This window comes from Ammospiza nelsoni, chromosome 1, assembly GCF_027579445.1.
Source record: "Ammospiza nelsoni isolate bAmmNel1 chromosome 1, bAmmNel1.pri, whole genome shotgun sequence".
NCBI classification, from domain to species: Eukaryota; Metazoa; Chordata; class Aves; order Passeriformes; family Passerellidae; genus Ammospiza; species Ammospiza nelsoni.
In genome coordinates, this window is record NC_080633.1 from 5,884,018 (window position 1) to 5,906,981 (window position 22,964).

Sequence of the window (22,964 nt, forward strand, 5' to 3'; positions counted from 1 at the left end):
GGATCAGATTATGTGTGCACACCATGCAGCACATGCTGCTGCATACCCAGAGCCCCACCAAGTTTTTTAGGCACAGTTCCCTCAGCACAGCCTTGCTGAAGTTAATCAAGGTCAATGCATTTACCCAGGTGTGGCTAAAGTAAGAATCTGAAAATTGAGCTGCTTAGAAACAAATTGAGAGTATTGCCTTCAGTTTTGGAGTTTGTTCTGTCTTCTCCTCCCTTTTTTCTACATTGTTTGGTGAAGCCAAGAACTCACAGGAATGTGTAGCACAGGAGCTACGTGCCATTGGTAGCAGTTGAACAGAGGATAAATAATTAAGAAATCCTTATCACATTATTTCCAAGGATAAAGACCACAGAGGAGAGCATTTAAAATATCTGTCAGGAAAGGAATATGGTCAGATAAGGAGTGTAAGATTTTGGGAGTGGCAGGTCTCAATGCAAACGTGAGTTTAGCTCCATCCAGAAAGACAGAAATTATCACCTTGTGTTGATAATTTTGAGAGATCCAACAGCTCAGTCTTTGGCAGGCACAGGAAAGAGACAAAAACTCCAGTCCCAGTGAGACAAGGAAGATTCTGCATTAGGCACTGATTTGTTTTCTGTCAATAAAGACCTTTTGTATCAACCTGAAATACAAAGGCCAAGTGGCTGAGCAGGCAGTCGATATCCCAGGCAGAAAGGAGCCCAAACCCGCAGGTACTGAAGCAGATAATATCCCAGACATGGGCCTGGGACCCAGAGCTATCCTCTTGCGTGACTGTAATCAAGCAATCTTCATTTTCCCCAGGGCAAAAGCCTAAAAGGACCATTAGCAAATGCTGTCCTGTCACGTAAATATCTGTAGCAGCTTCTTTAGTGGATACCATATTTCAATTCCCAGCCATTGAGTGCACCATGAAGGCCAACAGTGGAACAGAATAGAGAGGACAGAGTAAAATCACCCCATAAAGAAGCTGTGGGGGTCACAGTTCCTGGTTAAGTGGCTGTATGTGGAGTTCTTCCTCTGAGATGTCTGGCAGGATAGATGCTATGTGTTCACTGCTCATCCAGCCAAAACTGAGCAATAGAGTCTTTCAAAAATACACCCTTCCAAGGGGAAAAACTCCCACAGCCTCCTAGTAATGTTTATTACAACTAATAATGTGTCTTTAAACCCCTTCTAGGTATTTCTCCTCTTATTCAGGGTCCATAAGGCCTCATGGATGGTACAGGCCCACATGGCTGCCCAGAAGGTGGCCCTGCTCCATTCCTGTCCCAGAGGACATGGAGGATTTTATCCCCAATGGGAGGAACACTTTCTGTCTTCTGCATCATTATTAGCTATTGTTAACACCTTTATTAACTATCTCCACCTTTTAATGAGATTAAATTACTGATAACATTTCCTTGATGCCCTGTGTTTTTAAGGCTCCTCCCCTTCTTGCCTGCAAGCTAAGGGCCATTCTGTGGTGTCCTTGGTTTCTCCAAGCAGTTTGCTAGTCTGTATAAAATCTGTAGCAATTCTAGTTTCTAGTTTTTCTAGGTTTTATAGCTAGTTTTTCTCACTTTACCACTCATCCAGCCTGGAGTTTTGGTAAAAATGACCTTCCTTGGTGCTAGAATCATGGATTCTGATGCATCAGAAAAAGAAAAATAATCTTCTTACAGAATTTCCAATCTTTGTCCATATTTTCTGCTTGCAGCTTTCCTCCCATCCTATTTTGCACACTTTCCATAAGGCAAAATGAGATCGTGTGAAGCACCAATTATACATTCTATTCATTGGGACTAACCTTTGCTTGCACATGTTATATGTAATTTGGCAATGATCACCTAAAGAGCCTCTAGTATTCAGTCTGCTAATTAACAATTATCCATCATAATGAAGTCTAGAATAGAAGTGTGCTGCGTTTGACTCAGTATCTTTGTGCTAGGAGAAAAAATTTATAACTTTTAGAATCGGTTTGTGCAAAGGCTATTCTGTAACCTCAAATTGGAAATAATAGGTTTAATTTATTGCAGAAAGGATCCTGATGAGTGGCTTAGTATATTTAGTTTGTAGGCTTTGGAAAATTTGATTTAATAGCAATTTTAAGACAGGGAATGGGCAATGCTGCTAATACAGCTTATCTCAGTTTTATCTTCTTTGCTTTGTCCTTTCTGAGTAGATCATCATCATCATGGACTTTTTCTAATGCAAACCATTGCATTCGATTTCAGGTAGTAATGCTAATTTTCATTCTGTGGGGATTTCTGTTTTCTCTTTCTAATTTAACACAGACCACTAATTTTGGTGCATAACCAGCTGAAATGTTTCATTCTTTCATGTTCTTTGTAGTTTTCAGTTTGATGATGAAACCCAGATTGAATTTGTAGTGTGTTTTTTGTCCCAGAGCTGACCCTTACGTTTTCAACCTGTGCTCTCTGGTTTGTTCTCTTTGGTGCTTGAATAAGGAGATGATGACACCTGCCTGTAAGAAAGCATTTGGGAAAGCTGTTAGATTCAGTTTGTATCACAAGGAAACAGGCATATAGAGATCAAACCAGTGACCCTAAATACCAACAGAGGAGTTTATTTGCTTGGAATTGAAACATGCTATTTGTTTGACATGGTCTGAAGATAGCACTCTGCTTTCCTGTGCTTCATCCACAGCACTTCACTAGAGTTGAAAAAGTAATCCAATGTTTTCTAGTCTAGCTGGAACTTAATAATTATGTTAGCAAGAATGACAAAACTTACAGAAATATATCTGAAGCTGATGTGAGCAAATGTGAGCAGGTATCAGACATCCTTGGCAGCCCTTCAGTAGGAGGTGTTGGCCCAGAAGTGGAAGATGTCTGTGACATGAGCAGTCCCTGTGAGTTCAATTACTGCCTTCTGTGGTGGCCCTGGGGAATCCTCAGGTTGGTTACTACCAATTTAACCTCGCAGTTGCTTATGTGGCCCATTGGAAAACGTTCCACTCTGTATTCAGCAGAGATTTTTGGCTCTGCAAGAGGATAAATTTAATGCAAACATTTCAGGACGTAGGTTTGGAACTAAATCCTTCAATCACTATTCTCAAACAAAAAATAACACAAACAGGATCAACTACAGAGATGAAAAAACCCAAACCAAACCAAACTTTTTTTTTTAATCTTTTCAAAAAAAGGCAAAAGAAATTTATTTTTGGGTTTTACTTATATTCCCTGTGGTCAACAGGGAAAAACAGGGTCCCTGCCTGTTGACTGTTTTCCTTTGCCCTTATCTTCTGTAGTTAGATTTTCCTGGTTGCATGGGCCAGTTGTTGATGCAGGAGAATCCCATCATATTTTGTAATTTTTTTACAGAAAGTGGCATGTGCTTTTAGGAGAGCCATCCAGTGAATTATGTTTTCAATTTCAGGAATTTGATTTAGGGTGCTTTTTATGTTTATGGTTTCAGCTTAGCAGCAAAGTGTGTGAACTGTGCACTTGGGAGGTTTGTTTTAGCCTCCAAATAGGGAATCTGGTCCCCCAGCAGAGGCAGAGAGCCCTGCAGACCAAGGCTGCCTATTTGCCCAGCAGGTTTGCAGACCAAGCCTTAAAATCAGTGCTCTGAAACTCATACTTGCTTTTGGTGAAACTTTATGCTGAAAGCGAGATCTCAAGCCCATTAAAGAGATTAGAAAGACCAGATTTGTAACTTTCTCCTACTGCCTGAGAAATGTTTCAGGATAAAAAATGAAGTGGGAATTTGCAGACGCAGGTTTTTCTGTGGATACTTAAATGAGACTAATCCCTCTTTTCATACAAAGTTGTGCACCTATGCACATTGTCATCTGACCAGCACAGCTGTAAATTTGGGGTATTGTACTTTCAAAGGACTGCAGAGTCAGTACTTTTGTTTACTGTATAAAGTATGTTTAAAAGATATAGGAAAAGAAAAAAAAAAGCAGGAAAGATTCCTTTATTTTTCTATGTTTATATAATTATTTGTCTCCCAATGCACTTGCAAACAAATGCTTATAGTTCTTGAAGCAACTTGCAAATTGTGATTGAGCTGTCACATCTTGTGTAAAAAGACAAAAATTTATGAAGTCTTGTATCAAATACTTTGTTTTCCTTAATTTGCCTCTTTACATTGTTCAGTATGTTTATTATGTGCACTATTTTAACTAATTGTGTGTTCATGGCACAATCAGAGACTCCGTCATGGAATAAATATGTTGAGTAAGTATCCTCTACAGCTGCCCCATCCTCACCTCAGCCTTCCTCTTCCTTTTGTTGTGTTCTTGTTTGCATCTTGTTTGCTATTGTCCAATTTCTTTCTTTACTGACTGTGGTGTCTGCCCTCACAAAATGTTTTTCCAGGTAGTTCTTTTAGCCTGTGAAAACTCCCTTAGTAAGCAAAGTAAATATTTTTAGTCCATGAATCTCATGCTTATTGCCAAAGGCACCTTTCGTGCCACATCTGGATGAAATCACGTATTGAGGACAACCCTGTTTGAAACTTGTCAGCCTTCCACAGTTCCCTTGCAACAGATTTGATGGTTGGACACATCAGAATAGGCTGATGGAGCTTAAGTTGAATTATTTCAGGGAATAGTTCCTGAACTGACTGACTTCTATCCTTGATCTGAAACTTAATGGAAGTAAAACTTCCTTTTGGACTGAGCACAGCATGAGAAGTGTTCCCCTGTAATCATTGGCAGGAATACTTTATGAGCATTAAATTAGCTAGGAACACCTCTATGAGAATTCCTGTCTTTTTAGCTTGACAAGCCTTCAGGAAAAATAGCAAAGGTGCTGCATGAAGGGGGCTATGTTTTGTTGTTGTGGGTTTTAAAATTAATTTTTCAAGAGGTTAAGGGACCTCAGTGAAATGAAAACCCATTTCATTTCTTTAAGTTGCTTAAAAATATTCCTTTCAGAAACAGATACCAGATGCACAAGCTAATCAACCTACAGTGCATTAAACAATTATTTTGGCTCATTGAACCAATCAGAACACACTTTTTATTTTTGACTGACATATGATAAATGCCATCTGCTGTTTCATAGCCTGGTGGTTGGTCTACCCAGGGCTGTAAGAAAAGACAGTAAAATGCCCTTATTTAGGTTCCACAAAATCATGCAGGGCACATCTTCTAGGCCATAAATTACTAATTATAGGCAGCACTGAACCAAATATTTCATCCCATCACAATAACATTTTAATCCCAGGATGTTTCATGTATAGTGTGGTACCCTCAAGTGTGTCTGTGGCTGTCCTTTCCCCTGATGTTGTCCTTCTCCTATTGAAAACTTTCATAACCATTGCCACGATGTTTTCTGCTGAATCACAGACATCTCATCCACGTGATGATCTCATCAAAATTTGGCCAGTTGGTGTTCAGCTGGGAATTCAAACATTCTGGAAGGAAATGCCATAAATGATAATATTGTGTCTTCTGCAAGCAGGAGAATGTGGGTGATTTTATCAGTGCACCAAGCAGAGCATGCAGAAAACGTAGAGCAGAAATGCAGATGGACTCATGCAGCATGGAGCGAATCCTTCCATGTTTCCTCTTCTCCTGTGTCCCCTCATATCTCTCAGCTTTTCCTCCTCAAGTGCATGGAATGAAATCAAAGTCAAGTACTTTGGAGGAGCAAAATAACCCAATGAACTGTAATTCAAATTGATTAATATTGGATTTGGAGAAGATACATTTAATCCATTTTGTTCTGCTGTTTCAGAGACTCACAAGGGATAGAAGAATAACCTTGTGCAAATATTTGTCCTAGATCTTCCTTTAAAGCATTTTTCTTACCATTTTGAAAAAAAAAAAGGAATCAATTCAACTTTCCCCCATTAAATTTTTTTAAGAACCCTGACTTTTGTTGTTAAAGAAGCTGTTCAGTTGCTGGAGGACTTTCCCCGATCCATTTAGAATTAGACGATGATTATACAATCAATTAAACCCATCTGACATGCTGAATAAATACAAGTGCTTTATCATTTTAATGAGCTTATGTACTGTTAAGTATTTTTTTTTTTAGTTCTTTGCATGTGTTTTCTGTGTGTATTACTAAGTACACATGCTTAAAGAGACTGTCACATGGGTGACCTATATTCGAAATACCAGAGCAAAGCTAAATAGGAGCTGTGAAAAAATTGGGTACAAGATAATGCTCAGGTATATAGTCAAAGAGGAGCTGTGAGACACATTTAATGCCCACTGCTGCACCCAAACTGTCAGGCTAATCCCCATTTTAAGATGAAACGCACTGAGATTTTATAACCTGTGAGAAGCACTACAGTGTAACACAATGGCAGGAGGGCATGATGTCTGTGTATTTGACCAGTTGCAGTTCAGTGTAATAGAGCTAAATATATTTTATACATAATGCTCTTCCTTATATTGCCACTTTCAATTGCTCACACCTTTTTTCTACCAAACAGGAATCTGAACTGTTACAATTTTTTTTTTAATGTGTGATGGCACCAATTGATGTTTAGCACTGAACAGAAAACACAAGTCAGTGCTTCCAGTGACAGCCCTTCACATCATGACTTATGAGATTTGTGTTTTAGTGGATTTGAGGTGTTTGAGGTTTTTTAATAGGCTTTGGTATCATCTGCATCTTCATTAGGAGAAAAGGGGTAGGGAATGCCCATGGTAGACACTAAACATTTATTTATTTGTTAAGATATGGCCTAGAATACCCAGTCCATTGGGCTAGGTGTCGTGGGCAGCAACATTAAAACAGAGTTGTTGTATGCCCTGAACTCTGTCTCTGATGGCAGGTAGAGCCCTGGGTGAGTACAGATCCGAGAACTGTAAATCAAAGGCATTATTGTCCTCCACAGAGATTTGGCTAAATTTTATTACAAGTGTCATCTTTATTATGAAAGGTAAGATCTATGTTCTAGCCCAGATCGTCACAGTCAAGAGGTTGTTGGTAAAAACTTAATTTACTAGGGGGAAAAAAAACTACCCTTTTGTCTCCTTTACTGTCAGGCAGGTAAAAATTACTACATACAGTAGTCAGGTGGGAGTTTTTCAATTACTTTTGAGTGAGGGCATTTTGTTGTTTAATTCTCAAGGCTGGTGGGATTTGCCAGGGATAGTGAAACGCAGGGGAAGTTGAAGGAGAGTTACCCTTTCTGGCTGATAAAAACAAGTGGTGGCATTTTTTTAATCTCCAAAATATCTTGGGCAGGAAGAGATGTGAAGGGAACAACCACCCTCCTCCCAGCTGGAAAAACAAGGAGTGTGCCATAATGCTGCCCAGAGAGGTCGTGGACTTCCCATCCCTGGGAGTGCTCAAGACCAGGTTGGATGGGTCTCTCATCAGCCTGGTCTAGTGGAAGATTTCCTGCTCATGGCAAGGGGGTTGGAGGAGATGATTTTTAAGATCTCTTCCCATCCAAACCATTCCATGGTTCGCTAATCCACTCTTGGTCCACTGGAGACATCGGAGGTTCAGAAGTCCCACAGCCCAGCTCAGCAGTGTCATGTCCATGCTTGACTTAATGAGTGAGGATTCATCAAGGGACACCCTGTGCTGGAAATTATCTTCATTCTGAGACTGTCCTGAGTATTTTGCTGTTCCTTACCTGCTCCTTGGTCCACACACAAGGCTGCTCATGCACAGCCCAGTGCTGCAGCTGTGACTCACACGAGCAGCCCCAGAATTGTGCTCCTGCAGTTTCAGCTGTCTGCTGCTTGCTAATTCTCTTTCTTCTTTGGTCACTCTGTTCCCCAGGTACACTTTCACTGGCATTTACACTTTTGAGTCATTGATAAAAATATTGGCAAGAGGATTTTGCATGACAGAATTCACCTTCCTTCGGGATCCATGGAACTGGCTGGATTTCAGTGTTATTGTCATGGCGTAAGTAGCACTCCTTTATATTTTTCAAGAGAGTTATATGCAATAGAACTTTTTAAATGGTTGTCTGGATGTTGTGGTTTTTTTTTTTCTTCACTCAAATTTTACTGAAAATGAGAAAGGTCTGAAGTGTATTAGGAAGGAGGATTTTTATCCTGAGTGGTTTCAGAGGAAGAAGTCAGAGGAATTCTCAGTTCTGTTCTCTGTATTCACCACACAATTTTGGAGAAATTATTTACACTCTCTGTGCTCCACAGAGAGATCTGTTTGTAAAATATCTATAATAATATCTGCCTATCTAATGTAGTTTTGGGAAGCTCCAGACCCCTGAATAGAAAGTGTTGTAAGTGTGACTGAATACCCACGTATTTAAATCCCTACTTATACTCTATCTATCCATCACATCATCAGGGCTGTTTTCACATCCCTGTTTTCACAAACCCTTTTCACCTGGAAAGTAATTACTATTTTACTACAGAGAATTAATTTGTAGTCCTCTGAAACTTGTATATCTTGGAAATAGAAATTTGGCCCCCACCATTATATTCCCCTTCAGCTGGATGCTTCTGCCTAGATTGTTAGAGTTCATTGAGGACACGTGGGGTTCTGGTGCTGTGAAGAAGGTGATGGATTTGCAACATCCAGACAGCTAAAAATACACAGGGGTAGAGAAGCAGTCAGCCACCACTCACAGGGGACTCAGGGTCAGCCCAAGCTCTAGCCAAAGGCAGAGGTCTGACACTGTCAGTACTCCAGCTACGAGAGAAATCCACATTTCTTCATAGTCACAAAAGAGAAAATTGTACAAAGAATGAGTGCCATCTGGAACTGAAAGCTGGTAGAGTTGCCTAAAAGACTCCATTTCCTAAACACAGAGGTATCTGATCTGATCTCCCTGGTTTTTTTTTTTTTTTTTTTTTTCTGCTTAATGATACCTGTATTCAGTTCTGGGTTTAGGTTAGTTCTTCATGCTATCTTTAACCCCCATAATTCACAGCATTAAGTGAGATTCAAGTGTGTTAACACCAACATCTGAGCTGAACTCCAGGGGCTGTGAAATTTGAATGGAACCAAAATCAGGAGAGAAAATTCAAACAAAATTAGCTAAAACACCAGTGAGGGCCACTGAAGTTGAAAGCACAACTCTGTCAGGGCACAAGGATCAAGACCAGTATTTGAGGAGACACTGGATGATGCTTTTGGTCATCTGGTTTAACTTTTGGTAGTCCAGTGAGGAGCAGGGAATTGCCCTCTTTATCCTTATAGGTCCCTTCCCATAACTTGAGATATTTTATAATTCTGTGGTTCTTAGCAGCAGAACAGCTTGAAGGTGTGTAAATCCTAAGTGAACTTGCTCAGGAGCACTCCCAGTTATTTCAGTAGGCTTTGGATCTAAGCCAGCCCTAGGCCAGGTCCTGGTATCTGTTGCTGCATTCCTATGGATTTGGCTGAACTGACATCTGGCCACTATGATAAGCCTTTAAAAAAACAAATCAGTGCAGATGGGGAGAATCTTTTGGAGGTCAGCACACAGTTGGTATTTTTCACAGCTAAACTTTTCCTCAAGCATTGCTAAGTGCAATTCTCCTGCAACTTTTAGTGGCAGGACAACACCACAGAGTCACCATCCTGCTCTCCTGCCTCCTGTCCATCAGGCAGGTGGTAAAAGCAGGGTATAATCACCCATCTGTTTGTGAGTTAGGATGTGAGTTTATTTGTAGGTGTCAGAATTCAGGACTGTGTGGAGAATTTCTGTGCAAGGGTTCTCACTTTTCTAGAAGGAAAGAGATTTCTGACAGGAGGGTAGAAAGGAGCAGAGAAAAGGATAAGAGGAGCCACAGATTCCAGCTTTGATCATGGATCTGCTTCTCCTCATCTTTTCAGCTTGGGCAGAGGTTGAGGCATCTTCCCCAGCTCTGGGGGCATCTCAGACTGAAATTCAGGTCTGAACAGTCAGTGGGAGACATGGTCTGAACACCCCTTAAATTGTCTCTACATCATCTCTGGATGTTTGGGATATAGGGAGCAGGAAAGATGAGAATGTTTGCGCAGACCTTGAGGTGGACAGTAACCCACAGGGGAATTGCTCACTCCCTCTTGGTAGGAACCAGGATTTGGTGCCCACAGGTTGTGGGTTTACCCCCTTTTTTTTTATTTTCTAATTCTAGACTTTATTGGCCACTCAGTTCTCCAGCCCAAGAATCATGAAAAATCCTTAAATCCTTTTCTTGTGAGAGGCTTGGGATTCTGTGCTTTCTTTCCTAACTTCTTTTGATTTTCTTTCCAAATTATATTTCACATCTTAGTTAGAACATCCCTAAAACAGGGGGACCTACAGCTGTGAACTATCAGACTTCTTAATATAAAACAATTTTCCTTCAGAACCAGAATCCATTCCTATTGTTTCTTACTTTAGGAAATATTATCTCAAGCTTTTAAGAACATAAAAATAAATGGAATTCTGGAATAAAAAAAGAAATGGAAAAGTGTTTCCTTGAGCCCATGGGCAGCAGTGAGAGAGTTAAAAGTGGCTGCAATATGATCTTCATATGTACAATGAAACCTCCTTCCCAAGAATGCAAGCAGCAGATAGTACAGAGACTTGGATAATGGAATCTATTCTGATACGATTTAGCCTTCATACAAATCCAATTTGCAAGTAATTTAAAGTAAGATGGATCGCACAGGTAACTCTGGTGTTGTCTTTGCTTGTAGCCTGTGTGCTGCCAGAGGTATTTCTGTATCTGCAAACAAAGATGGGCTGGGAATTCAAAATGGAGGATCCTGATAAGGGGCCATGAGATTCAGATGGACTGAGGGTTTTGAGCTAACAGAAAATACAATTATTTCACTGATGGGTTCTGCAGTGGGAAGGCCATAATTTGCTTTAGAGTTGTTGCAAAATAGCTTCTTGTCTTCTCTTTTGGGCAGAAACAGCACAGATTTGGCCACAGAGGGTTGTTTTAAATAGCACACTGGAGAATAAGACGTGCTGCAGGTCTCCAGGGCTTTGCTCCTGTCCTGTGCCAGCAGACACAGCCATGGCTTGTGACCCTCTCTGGGGTCAGGGATGGGTTCAAAGGAAATTATGAACCTGCCCTTGTTTAGATCCGTCTCTCCCAGACTAGTGCCTTCCTCTTTCCAGGACAGATGAGATAGAGGCTGCTCTGGGTTGGGAAGTGCCATGTCAGAATCTTAAAGGCAGTAAATGATTCCCTGGCTAATGGGAAAATTCAGCATAGGAATTCCAGCTACTTCTCACTCCCTGGTACAGAAGAACTGGTCAGCAGCATTTTAATCAAAACAAAAGACCAAAATAAATCCTAATTGACTATAAGCAGCACTATTATCTGCTTCATAAGCTTGTTCACATATTTATAGTGTGTTTTTACAAATCTCTGGTCAGCAAAACCATATTCCCATCCTAGTGCTTCTCCCCAAATTAGTTTTTTCCTCCACTTTTCATGCTGAAGAAGAATTTGGGAGAGAAGCACAGGGTAAAGCTGGGGAGGAAACAGGTAAATCATTGCCCAGACTCCCCTGTGAGATTATGAAGAGAAGCAATGTTTTTCTTCCAGGCTATAATCTGGATTAGTAGATATGGAGAGGATGCTTTGTCCTCCCCAGGGGCCTTTGGACAAACGCCATTTAAGCAGGCTTTTTAAAATAACCAGGTGAGTGTTTTTTGTAACATTTAGAAACAAAGGCCCCAGAGAAGTAGGGCAGTTGAATGAGATCTGGTAGGATTTTAGAAGCAAAATTCAAGGGTCTAAGATCTCTTTTTTTTCTGAGGATACAGTGGTGACTATGGTTTTTCTGCATACAGACTGGGAGGAAATAATTTTGTACAACACTGATTAAATGAAGCTCATTCCATGACTGGAATGCTCCCTCCTGGGAACGTTTAGCTCGGATGTGATGAGTCTCCAGGATGACCAAGAGAGGCATGGCAGGGAACAGCTGGGACTGGTATTTTAATGATAAAGAATTTTTAGTAGGATGGCAGTTATATTCATTTAGACTCCATCTTCCCACAGCCAAAGGGCATGAAATTGAAATATAAAACAAAATACAATTTAAAGCATCTCTTGAAACTAAAATTTGCTTTACCACAGAACTACAGCATCTTAAACTAAATAACCCAGTCGAAATGTTTGAACTATTTTGCTATGTTGTTCTATATGTAGTTTTCAGAAGCTATTATGTGAAAATTGCTTGAGTATTTGAAGCAGCAAAATAACTCTTAATATTTCCAATAATGTAAAGAATTTTATTTTTTTGTTCAACTACATGATGGTAAAATCTTGAAAGCATTTATGGCTGAACAGCACAATAACAGAGTTCACCCAGTAGTTTTAAAGGATGGATGCCTAATAAAGAAGTTTAATAGTTCAAGTGGCATTTGAAATTATGTGCACTAATAAAAACCTGGGGCAAATGGCATCAAAGAACAGCCTGAAAAGTGGATGCACCTCTCATTTGGCTGCGTTCACTCCCACTGTGTATGAATGCTTTCTACATTCAGACAAGTCTCATACTCTATTGTATAATTCCAAATAACTGTGACTTAATTCTACAGGTATGTAGGAGAATTTGTGAATGTAGGCAGTGTTTCACCTCTTCGGACTTTCAGGGTATTGAGAGCTTTAAAAACTATTTCAGTAATCCCAGGTAAGACGCCCTGATCCTTACGTTTTGGCTCTCAGCTACAAGTGATTCTTTCTCTGTCTCTCTTTGTCCCTTTGATTGTTGTTTTTTTGGCTGGTGTTTTGTCATTGTCTGTGTGTGACTTTCCCTTGTTACAGATACATAACTGAATTTGTGGACCTGGGCAATGTCTCAGCCTTACGAACGTTCAGAGTGCTGCGGGCGCTGAAAACAATCTCAGTCATTTCAGGTGAAAATCAGGTTAAACACTCGGGCTGCAGTTAAAGCCTACATGCCATTTCCAGTAGTAAACACTGTAATTACCAAAGACTTAACCATAGATACTGATCAGGAAATGGAGGAATGTAGGGAATGTGACCTGTCAATAGAATACAGTATTTTTTACATGTTTTTCCAAAATGGTTTTTGTGGGCAGAAGGAATGAGAGTGCCTCCAAAATTGCAGAGCTCACAAGTGCTGCAGTAAGAACAGTGGCTCATGAATCACACACATAAAGTGCTCATCTGTGAACCCCATGAAGATGGCAATGAAAATCTTTTAAAACCTTCATATATTGATTTTTAGAAATGGAAGGTTAATGACCTCAAAATGCATATTCATGTTTAAGAGCGCATCGATAGAGGAATCTAAATCCATGCTATGAGCTGAGGTTTCAAGACTGCAGGCACAGATAGCCTAATTTGTCATGGTGTTTATCCATTTGCACGTGATAGAAACACTGCTGAAATTCTGGGCCTTGAAGAGATTGGAAAACATTTCAGTGTTTATTTAGGTAGGTTCAGCATTTCCTCAACTCATGTTTTCTCATATTTTCAAGGATATGATTTCTCCCCTCTTCACAAAAAAAAAAGAAGAAAAATCAGTTTTACTACACATCTGGTACTGAAAGAAGATCTTTATATAATCTCTTACTATTAAAACAAAAATATTTTTATGTAATTTATGCAGAGTTGAGTCCACTGAGGACTAACCATGCAACAAAACTTGCTGAGCATTATCTATGGACAGGTCTCATTCAGCCTCAGTGTTTAACATCTCCAACCTGCATGACAAGGTAGAGAAGATAGCAAAAACCATGCATGGTAGATCCTATCTGTGATAATCCTGAACAGATGTTGGCAATTACACATTAAAAATATGCAAAACATTGAGACAACTGCTCAGATTCTCACTCACAGATCTTTAAGGTTAGAAAGGCTTTTCCACCCACTCTCTTATGCACTGTAGTATCAATCTAAACAAATTCTGTGAAGTAAACTTGCAGGGATATGTATTAAAACTCATCGCCACATGGAGCTAGAAATGAGAATTCAGGAATGGAAGTGTTAAGAAAAAATATATATCTGGGTCTAGAATTTGGTTCCTCATTCCAATACCACACTAATGGAAATCAGGGAAATTACTGGGAAAGAAAAGTACTTTTCATTGGAAGTGTGTGTTCAAATACAGAATTTAAAGAGATTCATTAGGTACTTGAAACCAGTACCTGTCTCAATTTTTGTCTTTAAGTTTTAAAGAATAATCTATTAGCAGAGATTTGTGGGGATTTTAAAGTTTTCTCCATCAGGATTTCCATTGAGAAGGGATTTTTATTTTCCTGTGGAAACAGAGCTGAGCACAGCTTTACAGATGCTGTGAGATGACAGTGGCTACTCAGACAGAAAGGCAGAGTTTGTTTCCTAGATTCCTCTGATAGCAATTTGAAGACTTAACTTGGAGGGACATCCATCTCCAGGGGACACCTTTCACCTTTCATCTTGTCTCAGGCTTGAGCCTCTTCAGAGCAAAGCATGTCCACTTTTCTGAGTTGTGTATATATAACAATTTTCTGCTGTCCTATATCAGAGGAGGAGCTGAAGCTTGTTTTTGCATCAAATGATGAGTTATGACTTAGTGGGGGAAAAATTGAGTGCTGAGATTCAAAATATCCAGATTCAAATACACCAAAACCCTTCAGTGATATTAAACAGTGAGTTGTTCCATTTGTTAGTTAATAGGAAAAAAAGAAGTGTTATTTATTAAAGTAATGCATAATAACTCACATCCTCTTTTTTTCATTCTGACTGAATATTTGATTAGTTTTTTTGATAACTGCATTTTTATGTACAAGTTCCTGAATTATTTGGTGACATAACTGCATGTAACATGCTAATAGAATATCTGGCCTTTGATTTTATCACCAAGATTACCTTGCCCTGAGTATTAAATTACAAATGTGGAGAGCTACAAATTGCCATAGCTGCCAGTGAAAAACAGACAAGGTGGAGATTTTTTTTTTAATATTAGCAGATAATTTCAGAGGAGTCTGTTCATCTTACAGTTAGGCATATATATTTTAAAAGATATATTGGACATGATGCTGTGGTTTCTCTGGAGATCAGTCTGAGTTTTTAATGATAACATAGGCTTATGCTGAGGTGAAGTATTTTCCCCCAGCAGGCTTAAAAATGAAAAGATGATGAGCATTAACATGTTTAATGAGATTTTTGGGGTTAATTGCCATAGAGAGGAGAAGGTGGTTGTTATTTTTGCTTCCTCTTTCACGTCTCAGGTGAAAAACACCGAGTTGTATTTTCCTTTGGAAACATCTGAGCTTTGCCTCAATAAAATTGATCACTTCTCCATCAGGCACTTCTATTTGCACAAACATGCTCGGACTCCTCGTGCTCAGTGAAATTGTTTACAGAAAGCCACGGGCCAAGTCCTGGTGGTGTGAGGCTTCTGTCCAGCAAAGCACTTAGAGGCTGCTTTTCAAAGGCATTCTGCTTCACTTGGAATCAATGAGTTTCGCTATTGACTCCAGGGGGAGTCAGTAAAGCTGACAATTAGTGCTTTTAAAAATCTCACCTACCTTTAATGTCTGGCTCTAAGTGCTCGAGCAGGCACAGGGATCTTTAGAGGGACACGGGTTCTCAGGGCTGAAAAAGATCTCCTAAATTCAGAGTCCATTCCCCTGGCCTAAGGCTGCATTTAGCACAGCTCAAGCACGGCTTGGTATTTATTGCCTGACCTCTTTGAGAAGCCCTTCCAAGGTGGAGGTCCCAGGGTCTCCCTGAGAAGGCCAGGAACTGTTGCAGTGACTCATTGTTTTTGTTATTAGAAGATTTGTCCCAGGTGGATGGTCCAGATCCAGACCCAACAACACAAACGTTGGCATCTACCAGCCAGCTTCCCTCTCACTGGAGAGCTGGGGCTCAGTTTGGGCGCCAGAATGCCAATATCTCCTGCTCCAAACGTGCATGGACCTGCAGGTCCTGTCTCTGGACGCAGCCTCCCTCTCTCTTGCTTCATCAGATCTCTCTTTTTTCCCCTGGAGCTGTGTAGGACATCAGGTCAGTGCCTGATCTCCTGTGGCAGCCCTTAACATGCCAGAAGACCTTCATGGAACCCCTCAATTTTCCTTCTTCTGCACTGAACACACCCATTTCTTCCTGTTTTCCAGTTGCCCGTGACATTGAGAGGAAAACAAGCTTTGTACAGGTTCAGGTGCTTAGAAATAGGTAACATTTTCTCTATGGGAGCATTTTAAAACCCTTAACTCTCAGTGATTTGATTTACTAATTGGCGTCTTGCATGTTTCCCATGGCAACTGGATTCATTTGTTTTCCTAGCCAGACAGGAACCATGGTCAGCAGCAGAACAACCCACTGAAGCCATTCATTTGTCTCCCATTAGAATCCCATTACCAGAGCATCCAAATCCCAGTGGGCTCAATAAGAACAACAACAGAGGGTCTTGAATAATATTTTACCCTCATGGAAATCACCGTGTTTTGATAAGTACTAATTGAGATAATATAAACCCTGAGGTACACTCTCTCAATCGAAAGGCCACAAAAAGCAGGCCATCATCATCATCATCATAATCCTCATCATCATCCCCAGGATTTTGAAAACTGCCTGTGTGCAGCTGTATCCAGAGAAGCTCCCCTGCTCTTTCTGGAGCAGGCGTGCACACCACGGACACCTCACACGAAACGACAGGGTACCGGGGAAAGGTGACCTCATAGAAAATTGGGCCAAGGCACTTTGGGGCCTGATCCAGCTCCCATTTAAGTTAGTGTGAGACTAAAGGCTATAAATAGTGCTGTGAATGTTATCCAGTGCCTCTGTGATAGCCAGAACAGAGCTCGGAGAACAAGAATTAAGACTGTGTGGAGGAGACTGACCCCCGTTCACTGCACTGAAATCCTGCTGCAGGGAGATAAATGTCACCCTTTTGGTGGGTAAATCGCTTAACTCAAGAAGTAACTACCCCAGAGGTGAGAAACATATGGCATATTTGTGTTTTCCTTGGAGACTGGCCTGTCAGTCACTTTTCCACGCTAAGCCAGCCTGCAGGAATGCTGACACCAATTCACGTTTGCCAACACATTGTTAAACTCTCTGCTGCCCCATGTCTCAGTAAGTAATGACAAAACACACTCATCAAGGGTGAGCCTTTCTCTCCCTACATGCCTGTGACTCATGCAGACATTTACAGGACACAGGTGTATCCTCAGGGAAAGGAATGGGCTCGATGAGGACAACTCTGCTGCAAGTCACACTCTTTTTTTTCTTTTTTTTTTTTTGTGTTTTTTAATTTTTCTTCTCCTTCCCACTTGTTTCCAGACTGTGCATGAACGTGTCTGATGTTCTGTAGGTGATTGCCAACATCTGGTATGGATGTCATACTGAATTATGCTAATACTTCCTCACATCTCACATAAGGAATGGATGGTGTTTTGGGATCCTGCCATTTCTCATTGTTTGGTGTTGCTTGCATTTTCTATGGTTTCTGATTTGCATTTGAAAAATGATTATTTGATTAACCTCTGAATGTGATAATTTCTACCTGCCTTAACAGGAACATTTGGGCCAAATTCTTTTTGCTCTCTGCAGATGTCAGGCTGCCTACACAGCCCTCATTCCACTGATTTTGGATCTCGTGTTTTTTTGTTCATGTCATGCAAGCAGGATTTGGCCCAGAGGTGTGGAAAGAAGTCAGTGATTCAGAAAAAGCCTGTTATTGATTTACTCCACAGGGAGTAATCTATAGACCCATTGTTATTAACAGCTGTAGATGTTACTCAGCTTTGGATCAGATCCTCGGGTTTTTTCCTGCATGCTGCCTGGTTTGATGTTTGACTTGCAAGAATTAAGTAAACGCCTTTAATGCCCCATAAATAATGTCTTCTATTAAGCTATATTGCTGCACTCTCATTGGCACTATTTCAAAGAAGGATTATTTCTCCAGAAGATTTAACCGTGCTCTAAATTTGAATACATCTAGCATTGCTTTTACAAAACATGGGATTGATTCAGAGAGATGCAGAGCACCTGCAAGAAGTCCTGAGTGTCCTTAATTCCCCTCAGCCCTTCTGTTTTAGAGGCACAGATAGTTTAAATGAGCAACGAAATAAATATTCTCCTTAGCCTTGGCACTTGGTTGTGTCAACCACCTTGATGGATGCTACTTAATTTTCTGAGAAAATTTTGGTTTTAAAGGGTGAGAAAAAACAGTTCAGCTGTAAGTATAACACTCTCCAAATGGTTTTCCTGGAAAGTTTTAACAAAGGTCCAGGAGGCAGAGTACAAGTTATTTTTAAATGGTCTTTAATGACAGAAATTGTATTACTAAAGAATCTTCTTAAATTGTTCAGAAGCTTGTAAGCTATGAAAACAAAACAAAACAAAACAAAATTAAAAGGAAGTAAAGTAGAAAACCCTCTCATAAAGAAATTATTTGATACCTGCAAGGAATGAACTTGTAAAACAGAGAATAGAATTGCTATTCTATTTAAAACTCCATTAAGTAATCTGGGAAAAACATGTTTCATTAAATGACCTTAAAATTGGCAATACTGAGGCCTGATTTTGAAAACAGAGTGTCTCTATTGGTAACTAGAATTTTGTAGGGTTTTTTCTCTAATATTATCCCTATTCATGTTAAGACTCAGATTGTCCTTGCCCATATGAGGAAGATTAATTAGTGCACTTAGATGGTACAAATACAGGCTCCAAGTTTGTGTTTGTATTACAAACAAATAAATGTTCTACAGGGATTTCACAGGGAGTATGGCAGTAAAATAATTCATAGTATTTTTTTCTTTAAGACTCACTTTGCATTTGGATTTCCCAAGTTTAACCAACTTCAGTGAAGCAACATCTGTGCATTCAAAGGACAACCAATTATAAGAATCACCAAAAATATTTCAAAATATTAGATTAAAGAATTTAGAATTCCAGTTTATTTGCAAATTTTTTCCTCCCCTCACTACTTGTGTAATACCTGACTGTCTCAAAGGTCTTATAGTGCTGGGCAAGGGTGACATGCCAGAAGTCCTTTCAGAATTGGGCTACATCTAAAATTACTTCTTCTTCAGGTAAAAAATTTACTCAATGCTAGATTAGCAGAAGAGGTTTTATTTTTATTTAGGCATGAAAACAGGCAGCCAAGCCTACAGATTGGTTCAAAAATTCAAATCAGCCTTTTTCTAAGTATCTGAGTAGAATTGATCTCATTTGTAAAACCTCTTTCTGGTGAGGAGGAGATGTAGCATGAAAATCCAAGTTTTGCCTGATGTTTGTCCTGCAACAATTTATACCTTATTTTTGAGCACAGCAGGGAGCTGTCTAACCTCACCCTCTTTGCCATGCCACAAACTAATTTTGGAGAGGCAAGCACAGAATTTCGTGGGGAAAGCAGCAACTGACACAACCAGAGGACACAAGCTGCACCAAGGGAAGTTTAGGTTGGATATCAGGGAAAATATTTTTTACAGAAAGAGTGATAAAGTTCTGGAATGGCTGCCCGGGGAGGTGGTGCAGTCCCCATCCCTGGGTGTGTTTAACAAAGCCTGGATGTGGCACTGGGTGCCAGGGTTTGGTTGAGCTGTTGGGGCTGGGTTGGACTCCATGATCTTGAAGGTCTCTTCCAACCTGGTCATTCTGGGAATTCTGTGAGCTCCCCACAGGTGGTGGATCAGTGCCTTTTGGTTAAATGGGCCATTTTACAGATGTTAATGTCATTCACAGATTAGCGATATCCCATGCAGGTGTGGAGTATTTTAGGCTGCTGGATGCAGGGACTGCTTCACCTGTGGCCATTCCAGCAGCTCATCCTCATCTCAGAAACCCTGGTTTCCCCTCACTCTAACCAGAGGATTTTAAGCAAAGCCAAAAGCTAATTTTGCTTTCCTATGAGTCCTGAAGTACATTTTCACGTTATTTCCAATTATGCAGCTCTAGCTCAGCCTTTGTGGCTGCCAAACTCTTGGGGTGGAATTCCAAGGAGCTGAGATTTAATATGTGTGTTCATATTCAGTGAGCAAATCAATGTGCTTCTGAATATTGCCCAGGAGAATTCCTCCTGTTTCCTCTTTGCATTTTCTTTTTTTCTATTTAAATCAATTTTTCTTATTGCTGCCATACTGGTGACACAGATTATCAGAAGCATTTATTACTGCTTGCCAGTATTAATTAAATATAAATAGGAAAGAAATGACAAAATTGCCATGAATGTGCAGCTGATATTAATGTCCAGCTGCAGCGCACCAGTTTAGAGGAGAAGGGTCTTTTTTTAAAAAGGAATGGGGTTTTCTGTTGTAGTCATGTAATATTCAATCAGTTCAAACAGTGCTTATCTCCAGGAACACTTCAAAAGCAATAACTATCACTTGAGAAAACTGTATAATTATTTTTATCTGAATATTTATAGAAGAATAAAGTGAAGCTAGTGTTAAAGGGTGAAATAATAAAAGAGAAGCTAATTTGTGTGACCCAAGCCTTTGGTGTTATGCAATGGGATTATTTATCTACTTTGGCAGCGTACTATAAAATGATTAACTTTGCCCAGGTAGTTTTGGAGCCTCAGGTTGTTTTACTCAAATAATTTCCACTGTATTTATTTGATTGCCTATATTTGGCTTTTTTTCTAATCCCAAATTCTTGTTGTCTTAAGCAAATGAATTGAAGGCAGAGGAATTATTCATATGAGGACAGCATGTTGGATTTGGCACTAAAATATGTAAAATAAGCAGGGAATAAACAGCATTTCCATACCTCTTCATCTGTTTATGTGAGGGATAAAGTTATCAGAATCACCTGAGAGATTTAAAAGCAATTCATGTTCTCAAAATTCAATGGGATTTAGGCTTTACCACCTTTACTGCTGCTCCATGAAAATATAAAACATTCCATATTTTCTTTATCCGTGGATAGTTCCACATCTCACTGTCCCTCCATCCAGTTCTTCCCCTCCATTTTTAAACCAGTGTTTGTGCCATTCCAGGACTTTTTTCCAAGACCAGGCCAAACCAGACATTCATAGTGATCACTTGTCTCTCGTTTCTGGCGTCCAGTTGCAAACACACGCTCACAGCCCTTCAGATTTCCCTTTCCATGGAGACTTTCATCATGCAAAGCAGCTTTCTGCAGACACACTTCAGTCTCTCAGTCTATAAACTCTCGGCTTTTATCTCCCTAGGGCTGAAGACCATTGTAGGGGCACTTATCCAGTCTGTTAAGAAACTTGCAGATGTGATGATCCTGACCGTTTTCTGCTTGAGTGTCTTTGCCCTCATAGGCCTCCAGCTCTTCATGGGCAACCTGAGACACAAATGTGTCAGGGATTACACCATGTTTAACTTCACCAATGGCTCCCTGTACCTGGATGGTAGGACGTGGAACAACTCAGATGAATTTCTTAGTGATCCAGGTAAGCTCCTCTTTGCCCTGTAACTGGTTTCTGATAATTTGAGATTTTGGGGTTTTTATTTGTTTGTTCTGGGCTGGTTTTTTTGTTGTGTTTTTTGGGATTCTTTTGTTTGTTTGGTGGTTGTTTTTAAATTATTTTGATGAAGATCTGTACCTGAATCAGCAAAATGTGACTCCTGGCTCATCATGATGCCAATGTGGTTTTGAAAAACCTAGGTACCTTTCTTTGAGTCCCTATGGTGCCTTCACAGTTCATGCTGAAAATACTTCTGCTGCTTTCCTATGAAGTCCTCGTTGCCTCACTGATGATTTTCACAGTTTTAGGGGGCCTTATATATTTTTAAAGCTCTGTTTTCTGAAATTGAGCAATCACATGAAAATTTCATGTGTTTGTGTGCTCTGTTTGTGTTATCCCATCCCTGCTTGCAGTGAGGATCTAGTAAAGATGTTTGTGCACCTGTGATGGATCAGGGCACTTCAGGGCTCCTCTACCCACAGATAACTGAGACCTGTGTGAGGAGCTGCTTTCCCTCTCTCACAGAGGCATTGAGGGACAAAACTGTGATGGCTGGAAGCATAAAACCCTGCAAGAAAGGTGAAAGGAAGAAATGGGGCTGTGAAGGCAGTCTGGCTCTCCGGAAATGGAAATAGGGTAAATGTGATACAGGATAGTCTATCAAAATACAGATAATGTCAGGGCCAGCTGCAGCATTGCTTTAAATGTGGGGAATTGTACAGCTGCTCCAGCATAACATGAGCAAGTTTATTTATGTAGTCCTGATATGGGGAGGAGGGCAGACACCCGCAGAAATCCATTTAGGAAATACAGCAATGGTTAATAGGGTCATGAAAATATACTTGCTATCACTAGAGGAGATTTGCCTATTACAAAGATAACCAACCTGGTGAGATAATGGATTAAAGTGAATTAAATTTTGACCACTTTGTATTACTAGGAAGTAATAATAATAATATTAATTAGTATTTTCATGATATCTGAAAATAAAGACAGGGTGCATTGTGACAAACTTGTCACTTACTTTGAATAGACAGAAATCACTAAAATTGTGGAAATGTTGAGGCAATACAGCAGGCCCTAAAGACCTAGAAGAATAGCAGATTTATAAGAGAAAAGTAGTGACCTCTGAATAAGAACAATGATGCCTTCCTCAAAACACTGAAGAAGGAGGCTTAGCCATTAGGCAAGAGAGAACAATACTAAGCAGGATTTTCATTTAACATCCCCTATTGCACTAAAGTGATTCAGAAATGGAAGGACTGGCTCATTTTGTGACTAGATGGGATAGTGCTTTGTATTTCATTTTGCATAAGTATTATGGTGAAATGAAGTGACCGTTTAAGGGAGAGGCACTGACCACAATTTAATAACAGTCCGAATTTCAAGTACTGCAGGGAATTAAGCAATACATAAAGTTAGATTAAAGTGTAGGCAGACCAAATTAGATAAAAAGAGGAATATATTAAGAAACAGAATCATGTCAGTGTTTTTTCTGAAGAAGAACTACAGAAGAAAATTGGCCAGCATGTTGAGATAGTAGAGTTCACTCGAAGGGAGCACAGAAAATTACAAGAGCTCTTTGGAGATTTCAAAACCAATGTGGCTGAGTCATTTAGTTTGGAACAAGGATACTAATCTAAAAAACCCAGAAAACAGAAACCTGAAGTGCTGTCAGAGACCCATATTAATACTTTATAGAAAAAGGGGGATGTAAAGATATAAAGGAGTTCAAACCACTGAAAATTAAATTGGAGAAATTCT

The 22,964-nt window shown here is 39.9% G+C and overlaps 1 protein-coding gene across 4 annotated transcripts in view; it reads left to right on the forward strand.

Moving 5' to 3' along the window:
• LOC132085279 (sodium channel protein type 5 subunit alpha-like) overlaps positions 1 to 22,964 on the forward strand; it is a 178,663-nt gene that overhangs the window by 3,235 nt on the left and 152,464 nt on the right. For 3 of the 4 annotated variants that reach the window (XM_059490655.1, XM_059490670.1, XM_059490677.1), the window contains exons 3-6: positions 4,086 to 4,175; positions 7,695 to 7,823; positions 12,626 to 12,717; positions 20,955 to 21,185. In XM_059490655.1, coding sequence (XP_059346638.1) covers positions 4,086 to 4,175; positions 7,695 to 7,823; positions 12,626 to 12,717; positions 20,955 to 21,185 — 542 coding nt within the window. Of the gene's footprint in view, positions 1 to 4,077; positions 4,176 to 7,694; positions 7,824 to 12,625; positions 12,718 to 20,954; positions 21,186 to 22,964 lie in introns of all 4 variants that reach the window. The other variant, XM_059490662.1, reaches the window with a different exon arrangement.